Source organism: Procambarus clarkii, chromosome 68, assembly GCF_040958095.1.
Source record: "Procambarus clarkii isolate CNS0578487 chromosome 68, FALCON_Pclarkii_2.0, whole genome shotgun sequence".
NCBI classification, from domain to species: Eukaryota; Metazoa; Arthropoda; class Malacostraca; order Decapoda; family Cambaridae; genus Procambarus; species Procambarus clarkii.
Genome location: NC_091217.1, coordinates 9203975 through 9220824, shown reverse-complemented (window position 1 = coordinate 9220824; position 16850 = coordinate 9203975). Strand labels below are relative to the sequence as shown.

General features: G+C 36.8%; 1 protein-coding gene across 3 annotated transcripts in view; it reads left to right on the top strand.

Annotated features, from left to right (window-relative positions):
* The window catches only part of Sbp2 (SECIS-binding protein 2), a 132499-nt gene extending 117459 nt beyond the window's left edge, over positions 1–15040 (top strand). For all 3 annotated transcript variants that reach the window (XM_069310825.1, XM_045769343.2, XM_045769342.2), the window contains exons 5-9: positions 1311–2013; positions 2763–2879; positions 4465–4562; positions 5400–5554; positions 7270–15040. In XM_069310825.1, coding sequence (XP_069166926.1) covers positions 1311–2013; positions 2763–2879; positions 4465–4562; positions 5400–5554; positions 7270–7461 — 1265 coding nt within the window. In that variant the 3' untranslated portion in view covers positions 7462–15040. The remainder of the gene's footprint in view (positions 1–1310; positions 2014–2762; positions 2880–4464; positions 4563–5399; positions 5555–7269) is intronic.
* Positions 15041–16850: the final 1810 nt, after the last annotated feature.

Genomic DNA, 16850 nt, shown 5'->3' with positions numbered 1-16850 from the left:
ATATTTGTGAGGTATAGCCTATTCACAAGAATTCAGATACTGCATGTGATTCAATACCAGGAAGGAATGCTTCATATTCTGCCATGGGAATGTGGTTTAAGAGATTTTATATAGTTATTGGCATGCAAAATACAGGTGTAAGGATATTTTGGCTGCACTGTGGCCCAAATGGAATTCAAACTGAGGCAGGGGAAAAGTCCCTTATTATTAAAATAATTAATAATTCAATGTGTTGGGGACAGGAAGCCAGAGTGTATTCATTCACGTTAGGCTTATATCGAGGTTCCCCCCCCCCCCAAAGTCAAATTACTGACTCCGCCCAGGATGCAGCCTGCTTGATGGGGTTCTGGGAGTTCTACTCCCCAAGCCCGACCTGAGGCCAGGCTTGACTTGTGAGAGTTTGGTTTACTGTACCAGGCTGTTGCTTGGAGCAGCCCGCAAGCCCACATACACAACCCCACAACAAGCTGACTAACTCGTGAGTACCTACTTACTGCTAGGTGAACAATTGCATTAGGTGAAAGAAAATGTGACCAACCATTTCTGTCCCACTTGGGATTCGAACCCGGAATTCTCGATTGTGCGTTGAGAACGAACCCGACTGTACTGCCGGGACCCTGAAAGATCATTTTAAACATCATAACATATTTCCAGTAGCACAGTGGGCTATGACCTCACAACCTGGGTTCAATCCCAGGGCAGTAAAAAATGGTTGGGCATGCTTTTCTCCTGATATTGTACCTCTCTGCATCTAGCAGTAAATTGAGTACCCAGGACTTAGGCAACTGTTGTGGGTTGCATCCTGGGGGAAGGTTTGTAGTTGCCCAAGGAGGACATCAATATACTTAAGGAAAGACTTCCTGTTCCCGGACAATAGGAATTAATGAATTGGCTGTAATACGTAAACCATCTACGAAGGGTTAGTATTAATCTAAGTTTTTGTAGATTTGGCCAGTTAATGAAAGAAGTTTTATTTATAATTTTCTGCACCACTTTTCAGTATAGTGTATATCACGAGTTTCAATGTCCATGTACAGTAAAAATGCATCGTCAGTTATCGTAAAGTAAATCTTACAGGATCACACAGTTATTTATTAAACCTTACAATGCCACATATGTGCAAAGCATGTGTTATAGGTAATGTAAAAATCACTTGTCTAGGTTATTTTGATATATGGGCTTATAATTTAACTTTTAAATTAAAAAATAAATAATTTTGCAGTATTCTGTGTATTAAGTAAATACTGTTTGTTTTTTAATAAATAGCATTTATTTGAATTATAATACTTTGTAATATCTTTCATTATCAGAAGCCAAGAAAGCTCAAGAAAGATCAGCTTTTCCAGATAAGCAAGAAATTAGACCTCCACTTTCATCTCTTGTAGATTTAGAGGTGACAGTGGCAGGTACAGCGTCGTCATGCCTAGAGACGAACAAGGAATTGAGAAGAATGGCTGCTGCATTAGATATAGCTAGTGCTGGTGCAGCACCCACAAATGAACTGAAAGGGGATAAAGTAGGTACAGAAAATGTCAGCAAGACTATTGATGAGGAAAAACATAATGACTTGAGAAATACAGGTATGTCCTCTGACTCGAGTTCTAATGAGGAGAGCGACAAGAAACGTGCAAGTGTTGTAATTGGTGCATGTGAACGGTATCAAGACATCTTAGATGGGAGATCTGAGGCAGAAACACAAGGTGTTATAAAGAAAAATGATGAAGTGATTGGGGGAAAAGAATTAGCTTTGGCAGGAAAGGAAAAATCTGATCCAACTCATATTGAAAGACTTGTAAATATGGCAGGATCTTCAATAACGGCAAAAATTATAAACAATTTAGAGTTGGAGAAAGATAACACAAGGCAAGAGAAAATTGAAGCTAAGGAAATGATGCCTGCAGTTCAGAATATTCTTGGCATCTGTAGTGATCCAGAGAGATCTAAAACCCTATCTATTTTTGCAGAGGAGTTAAGAGCCCTACAAAATCCTATTCATAAGAAAAAATTTAGAGAGTAAGTATTTTAACATACAGTATTTATTTTGTTTAATGATAAAGAGTGTCTGGTAAGTTTGGAATTGAAAGTTGTTCAATTAATATTCATATTTTGAAGGCAAACTAAATAATTTCATGTATGTTTACTCTAAAGACATTGCAATTATTCAGAACTGTTCATTATTACACTTTTCTTCAAAGTATCAGTTTACTAGCAGTGTCCTGTTGTTTGGTATGTTATTTTTCTTCCATGTTGTCTTCTGAAGTTTAGTGACCCTAGTGAATTATCTCTTCCATGTTGTCTTCTGAAGTTTAGTGACCCTAGTGAATTATCTCTTCCATGTTGTCTTCTGAAGTTTAGTGACCCTAGTGAATTATCTCTTCCATGTTGTCTTCTGAAGTTTAGCGACCCTAGTGTGTAATCTCTTCCATGACAAATAATGTGATATATTCCCATAATCTTCCCCATTTAACTGTTCAGTAATAGAAAATAAGAATCGCACTCATCCCAGATATGTCTCGGCCACACGAGGCAAACTCACGCACTTAATGGAATGCCTACCTACCCAATATTGTATGAATTGTATTGTTCTGATTTTTTAGATCAGAAACTTGTTTCCCAACTGTTCCTCTAAACTAAATATCTCTTGTTGTTGATATTCTCTGACTTTCCTAGTACTGTATAACCACACTGACTTGGTACTTATGATAATTACATATGTGCACCCATTAACACATAAATATACACACATTGCTATATTTCTGCAGGTACTGTGACCATGTCATCACTGCAGATGTAGATAGGGTCACTCAAGAGCTGGTGGAAAGTTTAGTGAGATTCCAGGAGCGTCACTATCAGCGTGATCCTTCTAAAGCTCGGATTAGGTAAGTTACATTTTAGGGTATATATTTGTGCTTTCCGAAGGGGCCAATTTTGTGGTAGAATTTTATAACTGATATTCTTATTACAGACTACATGAGGGTACTTGGTGGTGGCCAGGTCGACCCTCTGCCCAGGCCTCTCCCAAACACCCCAGGTCTTCCCCACACTCGCCCTTCCCATCTTTCCCCAGACACACCCTCGTGGTCTCTCCACTCAAACACCTTCCCTCATCTCTCCATGTCAATATAAACATCTTCACACACACACCCCTCCTTCTGCATCAACACATCCTCCCAGTATCCGCCACTCAGATTATTTCTATCTTCTACAACATACATCCTCCCTGTCTCCCCTAACCCCACTCACCCCTAACTGTCTCCTCCACCCTCCACACACCTCTCCCTGTCTCCTCCACCCCCACACACCTTCCCTATCTACTCCTAACCCCACACACTTCCATGTCTACTGAACAAATCCACAAGGGCCATGATGTGGGTCCGAACTTACGCCCGGGATGATCCCAGACACTGCTTTAGTCAACTGCGCCACAACATGGTTAAAAGAATTGCAACCGGGAGTTCTACTGACCTCACTCGGATCCTGCAGCCTCTCCGAGACACAAACCAGGGTTTGACACAATTCCCCCATGCACTCGGGTTCTGTCAACAAGCTGTTCTACCTCTTCGTCCTTGCTTCAATACACAGGAATCACAATAGCGTGATACATCAAATGAACGCTATTGTGATTTATGTGTGTGTCCCTGTCTACTCCTACCCTCCCTCTCTTCCCCGTACCCCTAAAGCACCCTCCCCCATCTGTATACTGTAGATAGATTATTGAGTCAGATATATTTCAACCCATCCTCTCACCTAATGTCTCATTTGTTTCATAACAGACCAAATTGTAAAAAAAGGCCATGTATTAGACAAGATTAAAGCACTGTAATACTATACTAACATTTTATGTGTATCGACCTTGATAGATTAGGCGAGTTTCTTGGGTTCATATATTTCTTGTTAGGCTAAACAGTTGCATTTGTTACAAAGTGGCAAATTGAGAGACCGGGCTGATTATTTGACTTTTGCCATTGCAACGGGATTGCAACTGATCTTATGAGACTTGTTTAGATCGTGACTTTGGTATACCATTTCTTAGCCTTGTGCTTTCCCTCTCAACTGGACTCTGGTGAATTCAAAACCATTCAGAACTTTGACTGTTATACTGTAGTTATTATAGCCTAATATATAGCCTAATATACAGTAATTTCATCAATATTAACTCATTTTCTATTTGCAAAAAAAAAAAAAAAGAACAATATTTGGCTAAATGTACTTAAATATTAATTTATTTGATATCCCTTATACCTTCATTTCTTGTTCTATCTATCCTATTAATAAAAAATAACATCAAACGTAATATCTATTAATATATATAAAAAGTCACACATCATTACACCAATAACTCTTGTATATGCTTTACCTTTTTTACTAGAATAGTTTACTTCCTGAATATAATGTCATTTGCAAAATATAATGACATCTTACTAGATTGATTTTTATGAATTCACTCTTGAAAATGCTTTTCAGGAGAAGGTTTGTGTGTGGCCTTAAGGAGACGACCAAACTGATGGGGAAAATGTCGTGCATTATAGTGGCTCCTGATATTCAGAGAAGCAAAGGACCAGGTAAATTATAGTGTTGTATCAGGCTTTGGTTAACTGAATCCAACAGATTAGTGATTCATTTGAAGCAGTAAAGGTTACTACCCGCCAAACACACACACCGAAACTACGACGCTGGTACAACGTTCGAACAAGTTTTAACACCTCCTAACCAGTTATAACAACCAGTATAGCAAGTTGTAACAACGTTCTAATATGTCATAAACACGTTAAGCCAAGATGTAACAACTTTATTATAAGTTGTAACAAGCGGAAAATAGAGACAGTTTCGGTTTGTGTTTCCAGGGTACCCTATAAAGTCAGCTCTTAGTGATAGTATTGGGAATCGCTTCAAAATGAGTTCAGCCGTTGTAACGATTTGTTTAAGTTGTTACGGAAATAGTTCTTTACTCTGTATTTGAGAACTGTAATGATTTTAAAATCATTGATAAATGTAGATTCTAAATCTAAAGCTAATTCTTGAGCATGCAGTTTATAATTACAGATATTTCTTATTATGTTGTTATTGTGACTTTCGTAGGTGAATAATTTACTGTAATTTTGTGTAAACGAATTCATCTATAAGTGTACAAAATGAACATTTATGAATAATGTATTTAAATTTAAATTTCGTGTGTTTGAATATATGTACTAGTTCATATACCAGAGGTAGAAATGCGTTTATGTAAATTCAGAATACCTTAATGGAGAGGCATAATACACTTGCATGTGCATGAAAATGCACATATGCAATTTTGTGATTTTTTACATTGACTTACCTCTAAATTTGTACAGTATTTTAATGGATCCAAGATATCTTCTGTTCTTTTCTGTAACTTATATGTTGACCGGACATGACAGGTGCCTTGGACGAGGTAGTTGAGAAGATGCTTGGCCAAGCACGTAGCCACGGTGTCCCAGTCATATTTGCTCTCTCCTGTAAACGTCTTGGTAAACTTTGCCTTAAGAAGGTCCCTGTGAGCTGTTTTGGTATTATCAATTATCAAGGTGCTCAGGTAAGATATTTATTAACTGTTTACTTATTATAGAAGCCCTTGGAATATTATGAATTAAGAGTTCATACATGATTTTGTACAGGTACTGTATTTGTGTACATGTGGAATGGTGTACATATTGATGCTTAGTATCAATATTAGTATTAGTATTACGCTCACCCCCTAAAGTACTACAGCCTACACTAAGCACACTTAAGCATCATTTATTTTGTATATATAAATAAGTCTTTCCTCTGTATGCACTTATTGACATCTTTTGAAGCCAAAATTATTTTGTATTTCTCACATAAAATCTTGATATATTCTTGTAAATTTAAATTTGTAATTTCCTGTGAGCAGGAAATTACTGCTTTATTAATGAGTTATATTTGGTTCATCCATACCTGCAGATATGTTCACCTTCAGTAGGAGGAATGATTTTGTTGATGAGATCCCTACTGTGCTACATTTTTTATTTTTAGTTGTTTGAGTGTAACTACTCATTTGTTTAGATTCTGTCTTTGTTACTTGTTCTTAGTGCTGCAATCTTTCTCCTTTTTCTGGACTGGACCTCAGTATCTCCCTGGTGCATTGGCTCTGGTACCACAGAGGCATTCACAAACTTTCAGGCTTCTGCATATGTGCAGGCCTACTCAACTCCGGACTAGAATCTGGTGTTCTCATAGAAGACAGACAAGGCATAGAAATTCGTGATCGATCCAGATTTGTGAAATTGCTCAAAATATATAGGTGAAGCAAAGCAAAATATGTATTTTTGTTTGGAGAGAGAGAAAAGATGGAAATATGGGAAATGGTAATTTGCCCAATGTCAACAAACTATGTGTTAGTCCTCAAATTCCAGGGTGACAGTTTGAGTCAATCAGGAGTCCATTCTGCCTGTCTTCTCACTCACATGCTTAGTACCAAATGCATACTACTCTTCACGGATCGATACTGTTTTCTGGAGAACCCCTCTGGCTGCCCGGAGCCATACCGGGCTGATATGTATCTAGTAGACTGTGGCATCAGTCAATTCGAATGGAGTTCTAGCCTACTGGGACCATGAGCCAGAACCTAGCCCCCTCAGAGAGGCACAGGGAGCAGTGGCCTATAGAAACCCCCATGTGGTTGGAAGCATTCTATGTCTGCCATCTACCGGGTTAGGTACTAAGAAAGGTAGGCGTTCCAAAACAAACCCAACTGGTGAAACATTGCTACCGAAAACCGAACTACAAAGCAGAACTCCCCAATCGAAAACAAGCAAACAAGCATGACGTCACACCCACCGCCGTGCCGCCTATTTGGGAGGGGGAAGGGAGAGCCCCAGACCCTGCATTGGTTATCCACCCTCAGTTCAGAGGCTGAATATAAAAAGTTCACGTTCTCATTCTTCCTTCACCTCTACGAAAGCACCAGATTTTGATTTTGGTGTTAGGTAAGCCTGCAAATCCAGAGGCCTGATAGTTGTGTGAATGTGAGATACCAGAGCCAGTGCACTAGAAACCACTGATGCCTCTCAGAAAATGGCAATTTATTGTATTGAACAATTGATTATTATTTGTTCAGTTTAAACATATGCTGAGATTTAGGTAATTTCTAAGATAGTGATCAGTGGATTGTTATTTATATCCAGCCACTACTGTACTTGTAAGAAGTGGCATATGTAGTGTTTTAAAGTTCATAAGATGTGTTTTAATTGTTAATATTGACAGTGTCTTTTATTTTCTGTATTACAGGACAGTTTCCAGGTATTGATGCAGTTGGTACCAGAAGCCAGGAAGCAGTATCAGGAGTTAGTTGCATGTGGTAATCGTTGTGTACCAGTGGATGATGAGGATTCTGGCAAAGAGGCTGAGCCAGCAAAATTAGATATTAGAGACGAAGTAATTGCTAAAACATCAGCAATTATTTCTGTTACAGACGAATAAAATGTAAATTTTATTGTGGATAGTAAGTTTTCTTATGTTACATATATTTAACTATATGCTTTGACTACCGCCCATCCACTTGAGTTGGATGATAGTGCAACGGTCTCGCTTCATGCAGGCCGGCATTCAATCCCTGACCATCTAGGTGGTTGGGCACCATTCCTTTTTAAACGGAATGAATGATAATTTGCTGTTCTCGAGTTACAATGGTTTTTTAATATGATCTGTAAAATTCTCAAAATATATAATTTTTTGTTTAATGGAAGAAACACAAATGTTATTATGCATAAACAGTTAAATGGCTAGCTGCCTGTAAGTTCAAGTCAGAGAACCATGGCAGCTACACATGTATTTGTGTGTCTTTATCTTGAAACATGTATGTGTTAGAGCAGTCCCTCAGTCTAGTATGTAAATGTTCCAATGTAAAGTGTGTAAGTGATGCAGAGGATACCAAACTCGCCTGTGAAAAGGGCACACTAGTTATTTCATTAAATAGAACTGACATTGAGGATAATACAGCATGTTAACATTATTTTGTACAGTATGTACTTAGTAAGAATTGTAGATCATTATCATACCATAATAACTTGATTCATTTAAGTTTCATTAGTCTGAGTATATTACATTCCTCCACTGAAGTACTGTATATGTACAAATATTTGCTGTAGTGATTTTAGATATACACCAACCTCAAATGTAAATTGGAGATTAGTAAACTTCTGTAAGTTGTAAAGATGAAGTGAATTTGAGTAAGAATAAAGGGGTAAGGACAGTAAGTAGCATCGCAACTGTCATCCTTGGAGGGTAAACTGGTCGGTTTCATAGTGATCTTATGAATGGCCGAGTTTTGGTGGCTGAGCAGTGTTGATGCAAGGTTAGCCTTGTAATAAAAATATTGGTGTATGTCGAGTGGGACTGAAGTTTTGATTGTGCCATAGTTTTAACTCTTAATATTGAGTTAATTATATTTTCTTGTATAATTTTTGGGGTAATGATATTTCTTTGGTTGGATCATATTACAAATGTTATCTAAAATTACAATAACATTAGTTTACTGTATATTAACGTTAAATCACTGTTCTGTAAAATATATATATATATATATATATGTATATATATATATATATATATATAACTGTATAATATAATTTTTACCTAAATTTACCTGAGGGCCACCAACACTAGTGGCCTCGATAAGGACAGGAAGCCGGCAACTTGTCAAAGGTCCCCCCATTTGCCCTGATGATCTTTACCAGCTGTATTTTAAAACCCAGCAAAGTTTTGGCATTTACAGCTTCGGCAGGTAGGTGGTTCCATGGAATTACAACCCTATGTGTGAAAAAGCATTTCCTGGTTCTGTCCTACATTGTGGTTTGTTGAGCTTGAACCCATGGTATGTATGTATATAAGTATGTAAGTATGTATGCATGCAGAAAACCCACAGAGAAATGGGAAAGAGAATACTGTACTGTACTGTATTAAATGTTTTGGCTGGTACGAGTTGGTTTTGGCTCTTCCTCAACAACAGACGTGGGTTTTCCGCATACCAATGGTCAGTGTTTCGTGATCGTCATCAGTTACATACACAGTAAGTGTGTGTGTGTGTATATATAATATCGTTTCCTAAAATGCCTTTATATACCTCATTTATGATTGCTCAAAGCAAATTTAGAAACTAATAAGGATTATGCCAGTGAAATATGTCTTGGGAGTTATTGTGATTACCTGTGAGGGGAAAGTTGTGAAACTACAGTAAAAATCATACTTCGGATAGTGCGCATGTGTGCGTGATGCGTGATCTTCATATCTTCAAAAATTAAGCATTAAATATGTATCTATTTAATTTAGACAGTTCCTTAACCTTCCATTATTCATTTCCAGTTGATCCTTTTATTAGTAGTGAGTGAAAGGTGGAAGTATCTGTGTCAGATGTTTAGAATTCCTTTGTTGTATTTTGGAATTTAATTGTCTATAGTATCACTTAAATTCGATAGCCGTCTTGTCACTATTTTGTTACTGTAGCTTTATTCTAGAATTTTAGATGCTTGCAGAATTTTCCCACAGGCAATTGGTACAATCTCATCTTGAACATATTAAAGATGTAACTTCACATGATGGAAACATTGCCTAATAGGTACACACAATGGTTTAGACATCAAATAACCAAAGTACTGCAGTTGCCACATGCTTACCTTAAAATATAAGTGTTGGGAAAGAATTACAGGTAATGAGTGCAAAAGCTTAAAAATGTGTTTTGAAAGGAAAAAAGTTGAAGTAAAAAAAAAAAAATTGTCCAAAAGTTTGTTTAAAATTTGAAGATTTCATAGACATGCTGCAGGGCGCTCTGACCTATTTCAGAAATACGTGTATGGTAATATTTCAGATGAGAACAACCGCATAAACAAGTGATGCATCTATGTCCAGTTTGGGTATATTGTATAGTAGTGTACTTCTGTGTACTGTATACTAATGCCCAATATAATACACAACTATAACCTTTCAGATGAGGATTCAGACCTAACAGTGCATTTTTCTGTTCCCGGGACATGTCATTTTTTATTTCAGATTTTTGCAGATAGGTGTTAACACCAGATTGTGATCATTAATGAGGGTGTAGTCAGTAGTAAAGGCTGTTTGTCACTTTTAAAACTATGGCTTCCATATTTGTCTGAGTTTGATCATTCCAAAAATATAGATTGTGGTGTGATACTGAAAAATATTGACCATTAATAATGTACTGTAATTATTTGATGAATATTAGAAATTAAAAAATGTATTGATTCTTAATTACATATTGTACTAAAAAAGAAGGGCAATATAATAATTGACCCAGTATTTATATTTAATGTGTGTTCTACCTTTTTTCTTTTACCTTTTCACTCTCAACTTTCACAAATACTACTGAACTTTGACTTTCTTTTCTGTTAAAAAATGAGCTTCGCTGCCTTTGGATGAAGAAACATACAGTACATTACTACCAGTGCACTTGCACAACATGCTCTACACTATTTCCTATTGTAGACAGTGTCAAGCACCCTACTCTGTTCAGCACCCCATACTATAGATGGTAATGTGCACTCCACTGTATGCAGTACGTCGTAATACAGAACATGCACTCCACCCTGTGCAGTACCCCATACTATAGATGGTAATGTGCACTCCACTGTATGCAGTACGTCGTAATACAGAACATGCACTCCACCCTGTGCAGTACCCCATACTATAGATGGTAATGTGCACTCCACTGTATGCAGTACGTCATAATACAGAACATGCACTCCACCCTGTGCAGTACCCCATACTATAGATGGTAATGTGCACTCCACTGTATGCAGTACGTCGTAATACAGAACATGCACTCCACCCTGTGCAGTACCCCCATGCTATAGATGGTAATGTGCACTCCACTGTATGCAGTACCTTGTAATACAGAACATGCACTCCACTCTGTGCAGTACCCCATACTATAGATGGTAATGTGTACTCCACCATGTGTGGTACCTCGTAATAAGGAACATGCACTCCACCACCCTGTGCAGTACTTCTTACTGTTGAAGATTGCATGCACTAAAGTATAGGTGTTGTGCTTGGTTGGTTTTCTATTACTTTGCATTTATCTTTTATCTCATTAGCTTTGATAATATTAGAGTGTACTGCTTATAGCTAGTTGAGGTTTTCTTGGTGGGGGACAGGAGATTGGTGAATTTTACCTTAATTCTATGTGGTTTATCATTGGTTAATGATAAGTGTAATTTGCTACAAATTAAGATGCTTTATGATTTGTGCAAATTGTTTAATATATAAGATTTATATCAGTGGTGTTGATCCTTTAAGTCTTAATTAAGGCAAGATTTACCTCAGTGTTGTACTCTTAACCATATGTTAATGTGTTTTTTCTGTGTTGGAAATTGGGTTAAATTGCCATGTAGTAATAATTCAAGGTTGTGTAAACTTATATCTAGAGGTCCACGACAGTGATCTGATACTTGGTTAGTTGATCAGTCTATTTGTAGAAGATGTACACAGTTCATAATGATCACTTGTAGAACATGTTGAGTGCAATACTATACTAGTAAATGGGATAGATGACCTCATATTCTATTTGCTGTACTGATTCATCAGTACATGGTTGGATGGATGACAGGTGTAGTTTATTATATTTGTTTTCTTTTAAGATCAATGGTATGAGTTACTCGGCTGTTGTTATAATGTATTTCTTCAACAACTTAATTTGACCTGTGCCACAATTGGGGCTTTGGAGACTGCAATATACAACCGTGGGCCGCATGCATGGTGTTCAGGCTGTACTTAATGGCCTTGAAAACCATTTGTAGGACACATACTAATCATTGTCTTCTAAATTAATGTACAATATTTAATTTTTCTTTAGTACAGTATTGCATATTAATTGCTTCTGTATTAAGTTAATTACATTTGTATGTAATTACCGTACTGTACATACATTATTAATACTGTACAATATAAGTTATAATATTTTTTTAAAGAATTTAGCAATGTCATTACAAATTTATCTCATATTTCATCTATATACTGTGTGTGTGTGTGTGTGTGTGTATTTTATTTATATACTGTATATATATATATATATGTGTATATCACGAAAATAAACACGTGATTAAGAATGTGACAATGTCAGACCACGGAGGAAAATGAAACAGGAATTTCCTTAAGTACTTTCGTGTATTAAATACATCTTCAGAAGGAATGTTGATTCCTTCTGAAGATGTATTTAATATACGAAAGTACTTAAGGAAATTCCTGTTTCATTTTCCTCCGTGGTCTGACATTGTCATATATATATATATATTTATTCTGTTTTGTGATGTTTTATTTGACTGGCCACAGTTCTGTCTATTGGATGGATGTACAGTTTTATTCAACTAGACATGAAGCTAAAATTATTGACTAGGTTTGGGGTGCTGTGAGCTTTGTTAACAACTTCACTGTTGCCTTGTGCCATTCCTAAACCCAGAGCAATTAGTTGGATTTGTGTCGGGCCTCCCAGAAAAACTACTACTTTTAGTTAAGAATTGCAATTCTCCATTTGCCTCGCATTTCTGCCCATGCCGGCCCAGACTATGCCATTTGCTATTCCATTATAGGTGTCTGTTCTATAGGTGTTCTGATCTTTAGTTTCCTGTAATCTTTTTTTTTTTTCAAATTTGATGTTATTGATATTTGGCAAAAATAATCAGATCAAACTCTTGTTGTTGGTCTGTTGAGTAATAGTCCAGGTTACAGTTTGTACTACAGTACTGTACTGGACTAGGAAATACATTTTGATGTACAGTATTATATATATTGGCTTATACTATGTTATTTTGAGAAGAAAGGAGCCCAAAAAGGTTTCAATATATGGAGAGGAATTAAATGTTGATAATTGAAAGTTAATTTATCTCTTCACAGTCCTGTGATGTCACAGATACAGTACATTAGATTCTGCTGCTAATAGGCAAAGGTTTGAGATATTTGTACTGATAAAGAGAGAGATAATGTAGGTTTATGCTGTATACATAAACACATTTAAAGAGTCAAAGCTCAACCCCCACAAGCACAATTAGGTGAGTACATTTCATATTAGAGAGTAATTTCTTGTTATGGTATTGTGACAAATACAGTACAGTAATGAGCTGTGTTTCAGGGTTATTGGTTATGGGTTGTTAGATTAAAAAGACCAACTTGTGATGTTTTGGTTAGGGATATACATAATCTACTGTATTACTTATTCAGCTCTGTTAAGCTCGCAACGGTAAGCAATGTGGATAGGATGTTTTTAAAATCAAAGACTTATTTTTTTATGGGTGGGGGGAGGGGAGAAGTCATTAAATATTTTTGTGTGAAAAGAGGTAGTACTGTATTTTAAAGGTTTTTGACAGGCTGAAATTTTAATGTTTTTATATTGGACTAATTTCACATATATTATCATTACCCTGTTTCTCATTCACTTTAATTGGGTTAGAGTAAAATAATTACATTGCAACTGTGATTGAGAAAGATTACTTGTTCTTTCTGTTTTGTTACACTAGATTTCCATAGCATGTCTTTAGAGGAATACTGTACTGCACAAGTTAGAAATTTTTATGGGTTACTAAAGAAAAAGTACTTAGAAATATGCAAAAAACCTTGTACCACTGGGGTAGTGAATGCTTGAGACTGAGCAATTTTTGTGTACTGATGTGTTATCAAACCTATTTTCCAACCTGTTCTGACAATTTGACACACATTTAATTTGTATGTTTATTCTGTATTAAAAACATACAAATCTGGCCCAACAGCCTGCTATGAAATTCGTTGCTCATTACTCCAGAAAAAGCATACATTAGGATGCTTTTATTTACATTAAAGGCGTTCCATTTGAATCTCTGTTTGCACAGTGTAAGAATACGAATGGATTCAGCATAAAGACAGGTGAATTCATAGAAGGCATATTACACATTCAATGGTATTTTGTTCTTTGATTCATGGCATTAAGCTGTGATATTTCACTCAAAAGATTTCTGCTATTGAACTTCTTATCAAGGCAGTTAGATTTCTCATATTATAGAGAAGAAAAGTAGTGTTTTATGTTGTGTATAAATGTACTGTAAGTTATTTAAATATAATATTACACATTAGCCATATCATATACTGTATTATGGTACTGTATAAGTGTTTGCAATATTTTTTCTAAGAGACTGTATAGTACATATTGCCTTTTTATAATGCCATTTAATTATTGGCATATGCAGAAGGTTTTAAACTATAGGTCTTCATTCTTCATTAAAGATTTTAATTTAATGGAGAGGGAATTAATTAATTACTTAAAATTAATATCAATTAATATTTTAATATTTAATAAATTAAATAATAATCCAATTGAATAATACAGCTTGTGAGACGAGTCATTTTGTATAAAGTACAGTACAGTACTTAAAATTGTAATGTGTGATTTTGTTGTCATTTCCTGCAAGTATCCATGACCAGAATCTCTCGTGCTGTAGAGACCAATACAATTTTGACGTTGTGTTAGTCTTGGTGTACTTTAGCAGAGCAAGAGAATCGTGAAACTACTTTAGTCCTTTTGCAAACAGTGCAATACAGTATTGTGGCATTATTTTTGTCATGCATACAGTATATTGTTTAACTTTCAGATGAACGTAGAGCATATCTAAGTCAGATTATACTGTCATCTAAGTTAGATTACTGTATACTGTCATCCGAGTCAGATTATACTGTCGTCTGAGTCAGAATATACTTTCATTTGAGTAAGATTATATGTTCATCTGAGCCAGATTATACGTTCATCTGAGTCAGATAATACTGTCATATGATTCATATTCTGCTTTCATCTAGTTCATATCATACTTTTATCTAATTCAGACTATTATTTCATCTGGTTCATATTATGCTTTCATCTGATTATGGTTATAGGTCCATCTGATAGAAATTTCACTTTCATTATGCAGATTATACCTTCATCTGATGTCTGATGCAGATGCATCACTGCACTGATGCAGTGCAGTGATTTTTATTTAAACATGTTTGTATGGGGAAGGAATGGTATTAAAAAGGAAAGTATTATAGCATTATTGACCTGCTGAAGGAATGAAGTTATGAACCTTGATTATTTTCTGTTTTACCTGGAGGTAGATTCGAGGGTTTTTTCTACTTTCACAGCATATCTTGAGGCCAAGCTCCCGTATTGAGGGCCCTGGCTTGTGAGGCCATTTGTGTTTGTATCATGTAGACTCAAGTGAAATTTGTAATCGATGCAATGCTCGAGATGCAAAGGAGTGGTGGTATTTCATACCTCGTAGGGTAGAGTGGCAGAGGAGAGGTGTGGATATGGAGAGGAACGGCAGGTGGGCAGAGGAGAGAAATGGTAGGTGGGTGGGGAACATGAGAGGTGTGGTAGGAGGAGAGGTAGTACAGGGGTGAGGAGAAGGAGAGGTGCAGCAAGAGAACAGAGAAGAAGAAAGGTGCAGCAGGTGGGCAGAGAGGAAAGGTGCAGCAAGAAAACACGCAGAATAGAGGAGGAGGGGTGCAACAGGTGGGTGGGGAGCAGGAAGAGAGGTGCAGCAGGTGGACGGGGTGGGTGATCCATCACAGGAATGCCAGGGTAATTGTCATCGGAGCCGGGATGCGACACCTAACACTCCCACCTCCATAGGAAGGTCCAACTCCTGACAACCATTACCGACCTCTCTGTTACCTGCCGGGGTCAGCCATCCTTCCCTTCCTCAGTCCACTTTTTTCCCCGACCTTTTCTCCCGACTCCTGCTGCTGTAGCCCTTATATAATTCCTTTTGTCCGCCAATGCAATCCACCCCACAAGCTTCTCTTGTGTTCCCCCACAAATATACCTCTCGTAATTCTTTCCTTCATGTGTGTGTGTGTGTGTGTGTGTGTATATATATATATATATATATATATATATATATATATATATATATATATATATATATATTATATATATATATAAAATATTAATTACACATACATAAATAGTTAATGAGCTCTGAAGCATCAGGAGGCTGTTTATAACAATAACAACAGTTGATTGGGAAGTTTTCATGCTTGTAAACTGTTTAATAAATGTAAATAAAGCCGTCAAAGATTGAGGAAAGATGCACACGTTCGTAAGTACTTGCGTACCTGCTTCGTGAATCTGGCCCCTGACCCTCACGCGGGAAGCCGTCGCCCGCCGCTGTCCTCGGTCGTAAAGTAAGTCTTGTATGTTTCTTTAAATTATATAGTTTAATGAAGGAAATTACAGTGTGTTATTAGGAAATAATTTTTATCGAGGAAATGTGTTTATTTTGTATTTTTAAATACGATTTATAGTACATGGTACTAGGTACTTATTTTCTAGTGTAGGTAAAATAGTAGACGCGGGGTCTTTTCTCATTGTTTACCGTGGACGCGCGCGGCCGCCTGCAGTTTCGAAAGATTTCTTACTATAACTTGTGTTGTTAAATTTCAATTGGATTCAGAACAGAACGTCTAATCTTACCGGCACACAGGCTAAGGCAGGCACCCAAGGGAAGCGCCTGACGGTGGTACAAAAGCTAGAGTTAATTAAACAAACTAGGCAGGATTTTTCTCAGCCAAGAGTGCCAGTAGAGTTTCTTGTTGATGGCACGTACAGTTTGCAAGAAGGGTTTATCCTCCCACAGTAGAGTTTAACATCGGCAAAAGTACATTAAGTGACATGCAAAAGCAGAAGGAAATGCTATCGGAATATGTGAGGACTTTAGTGTGCTGCATGTTCAGGAAGACGGTAAAGGCTGCTCAGTGTCCACAATTAGATGCTGCAGTATAACAGTGGTTTATTCGGTTTATTCAGCACCGCACAGTTGGCATTGCAATTCGATTTGAACAGCTGAAGT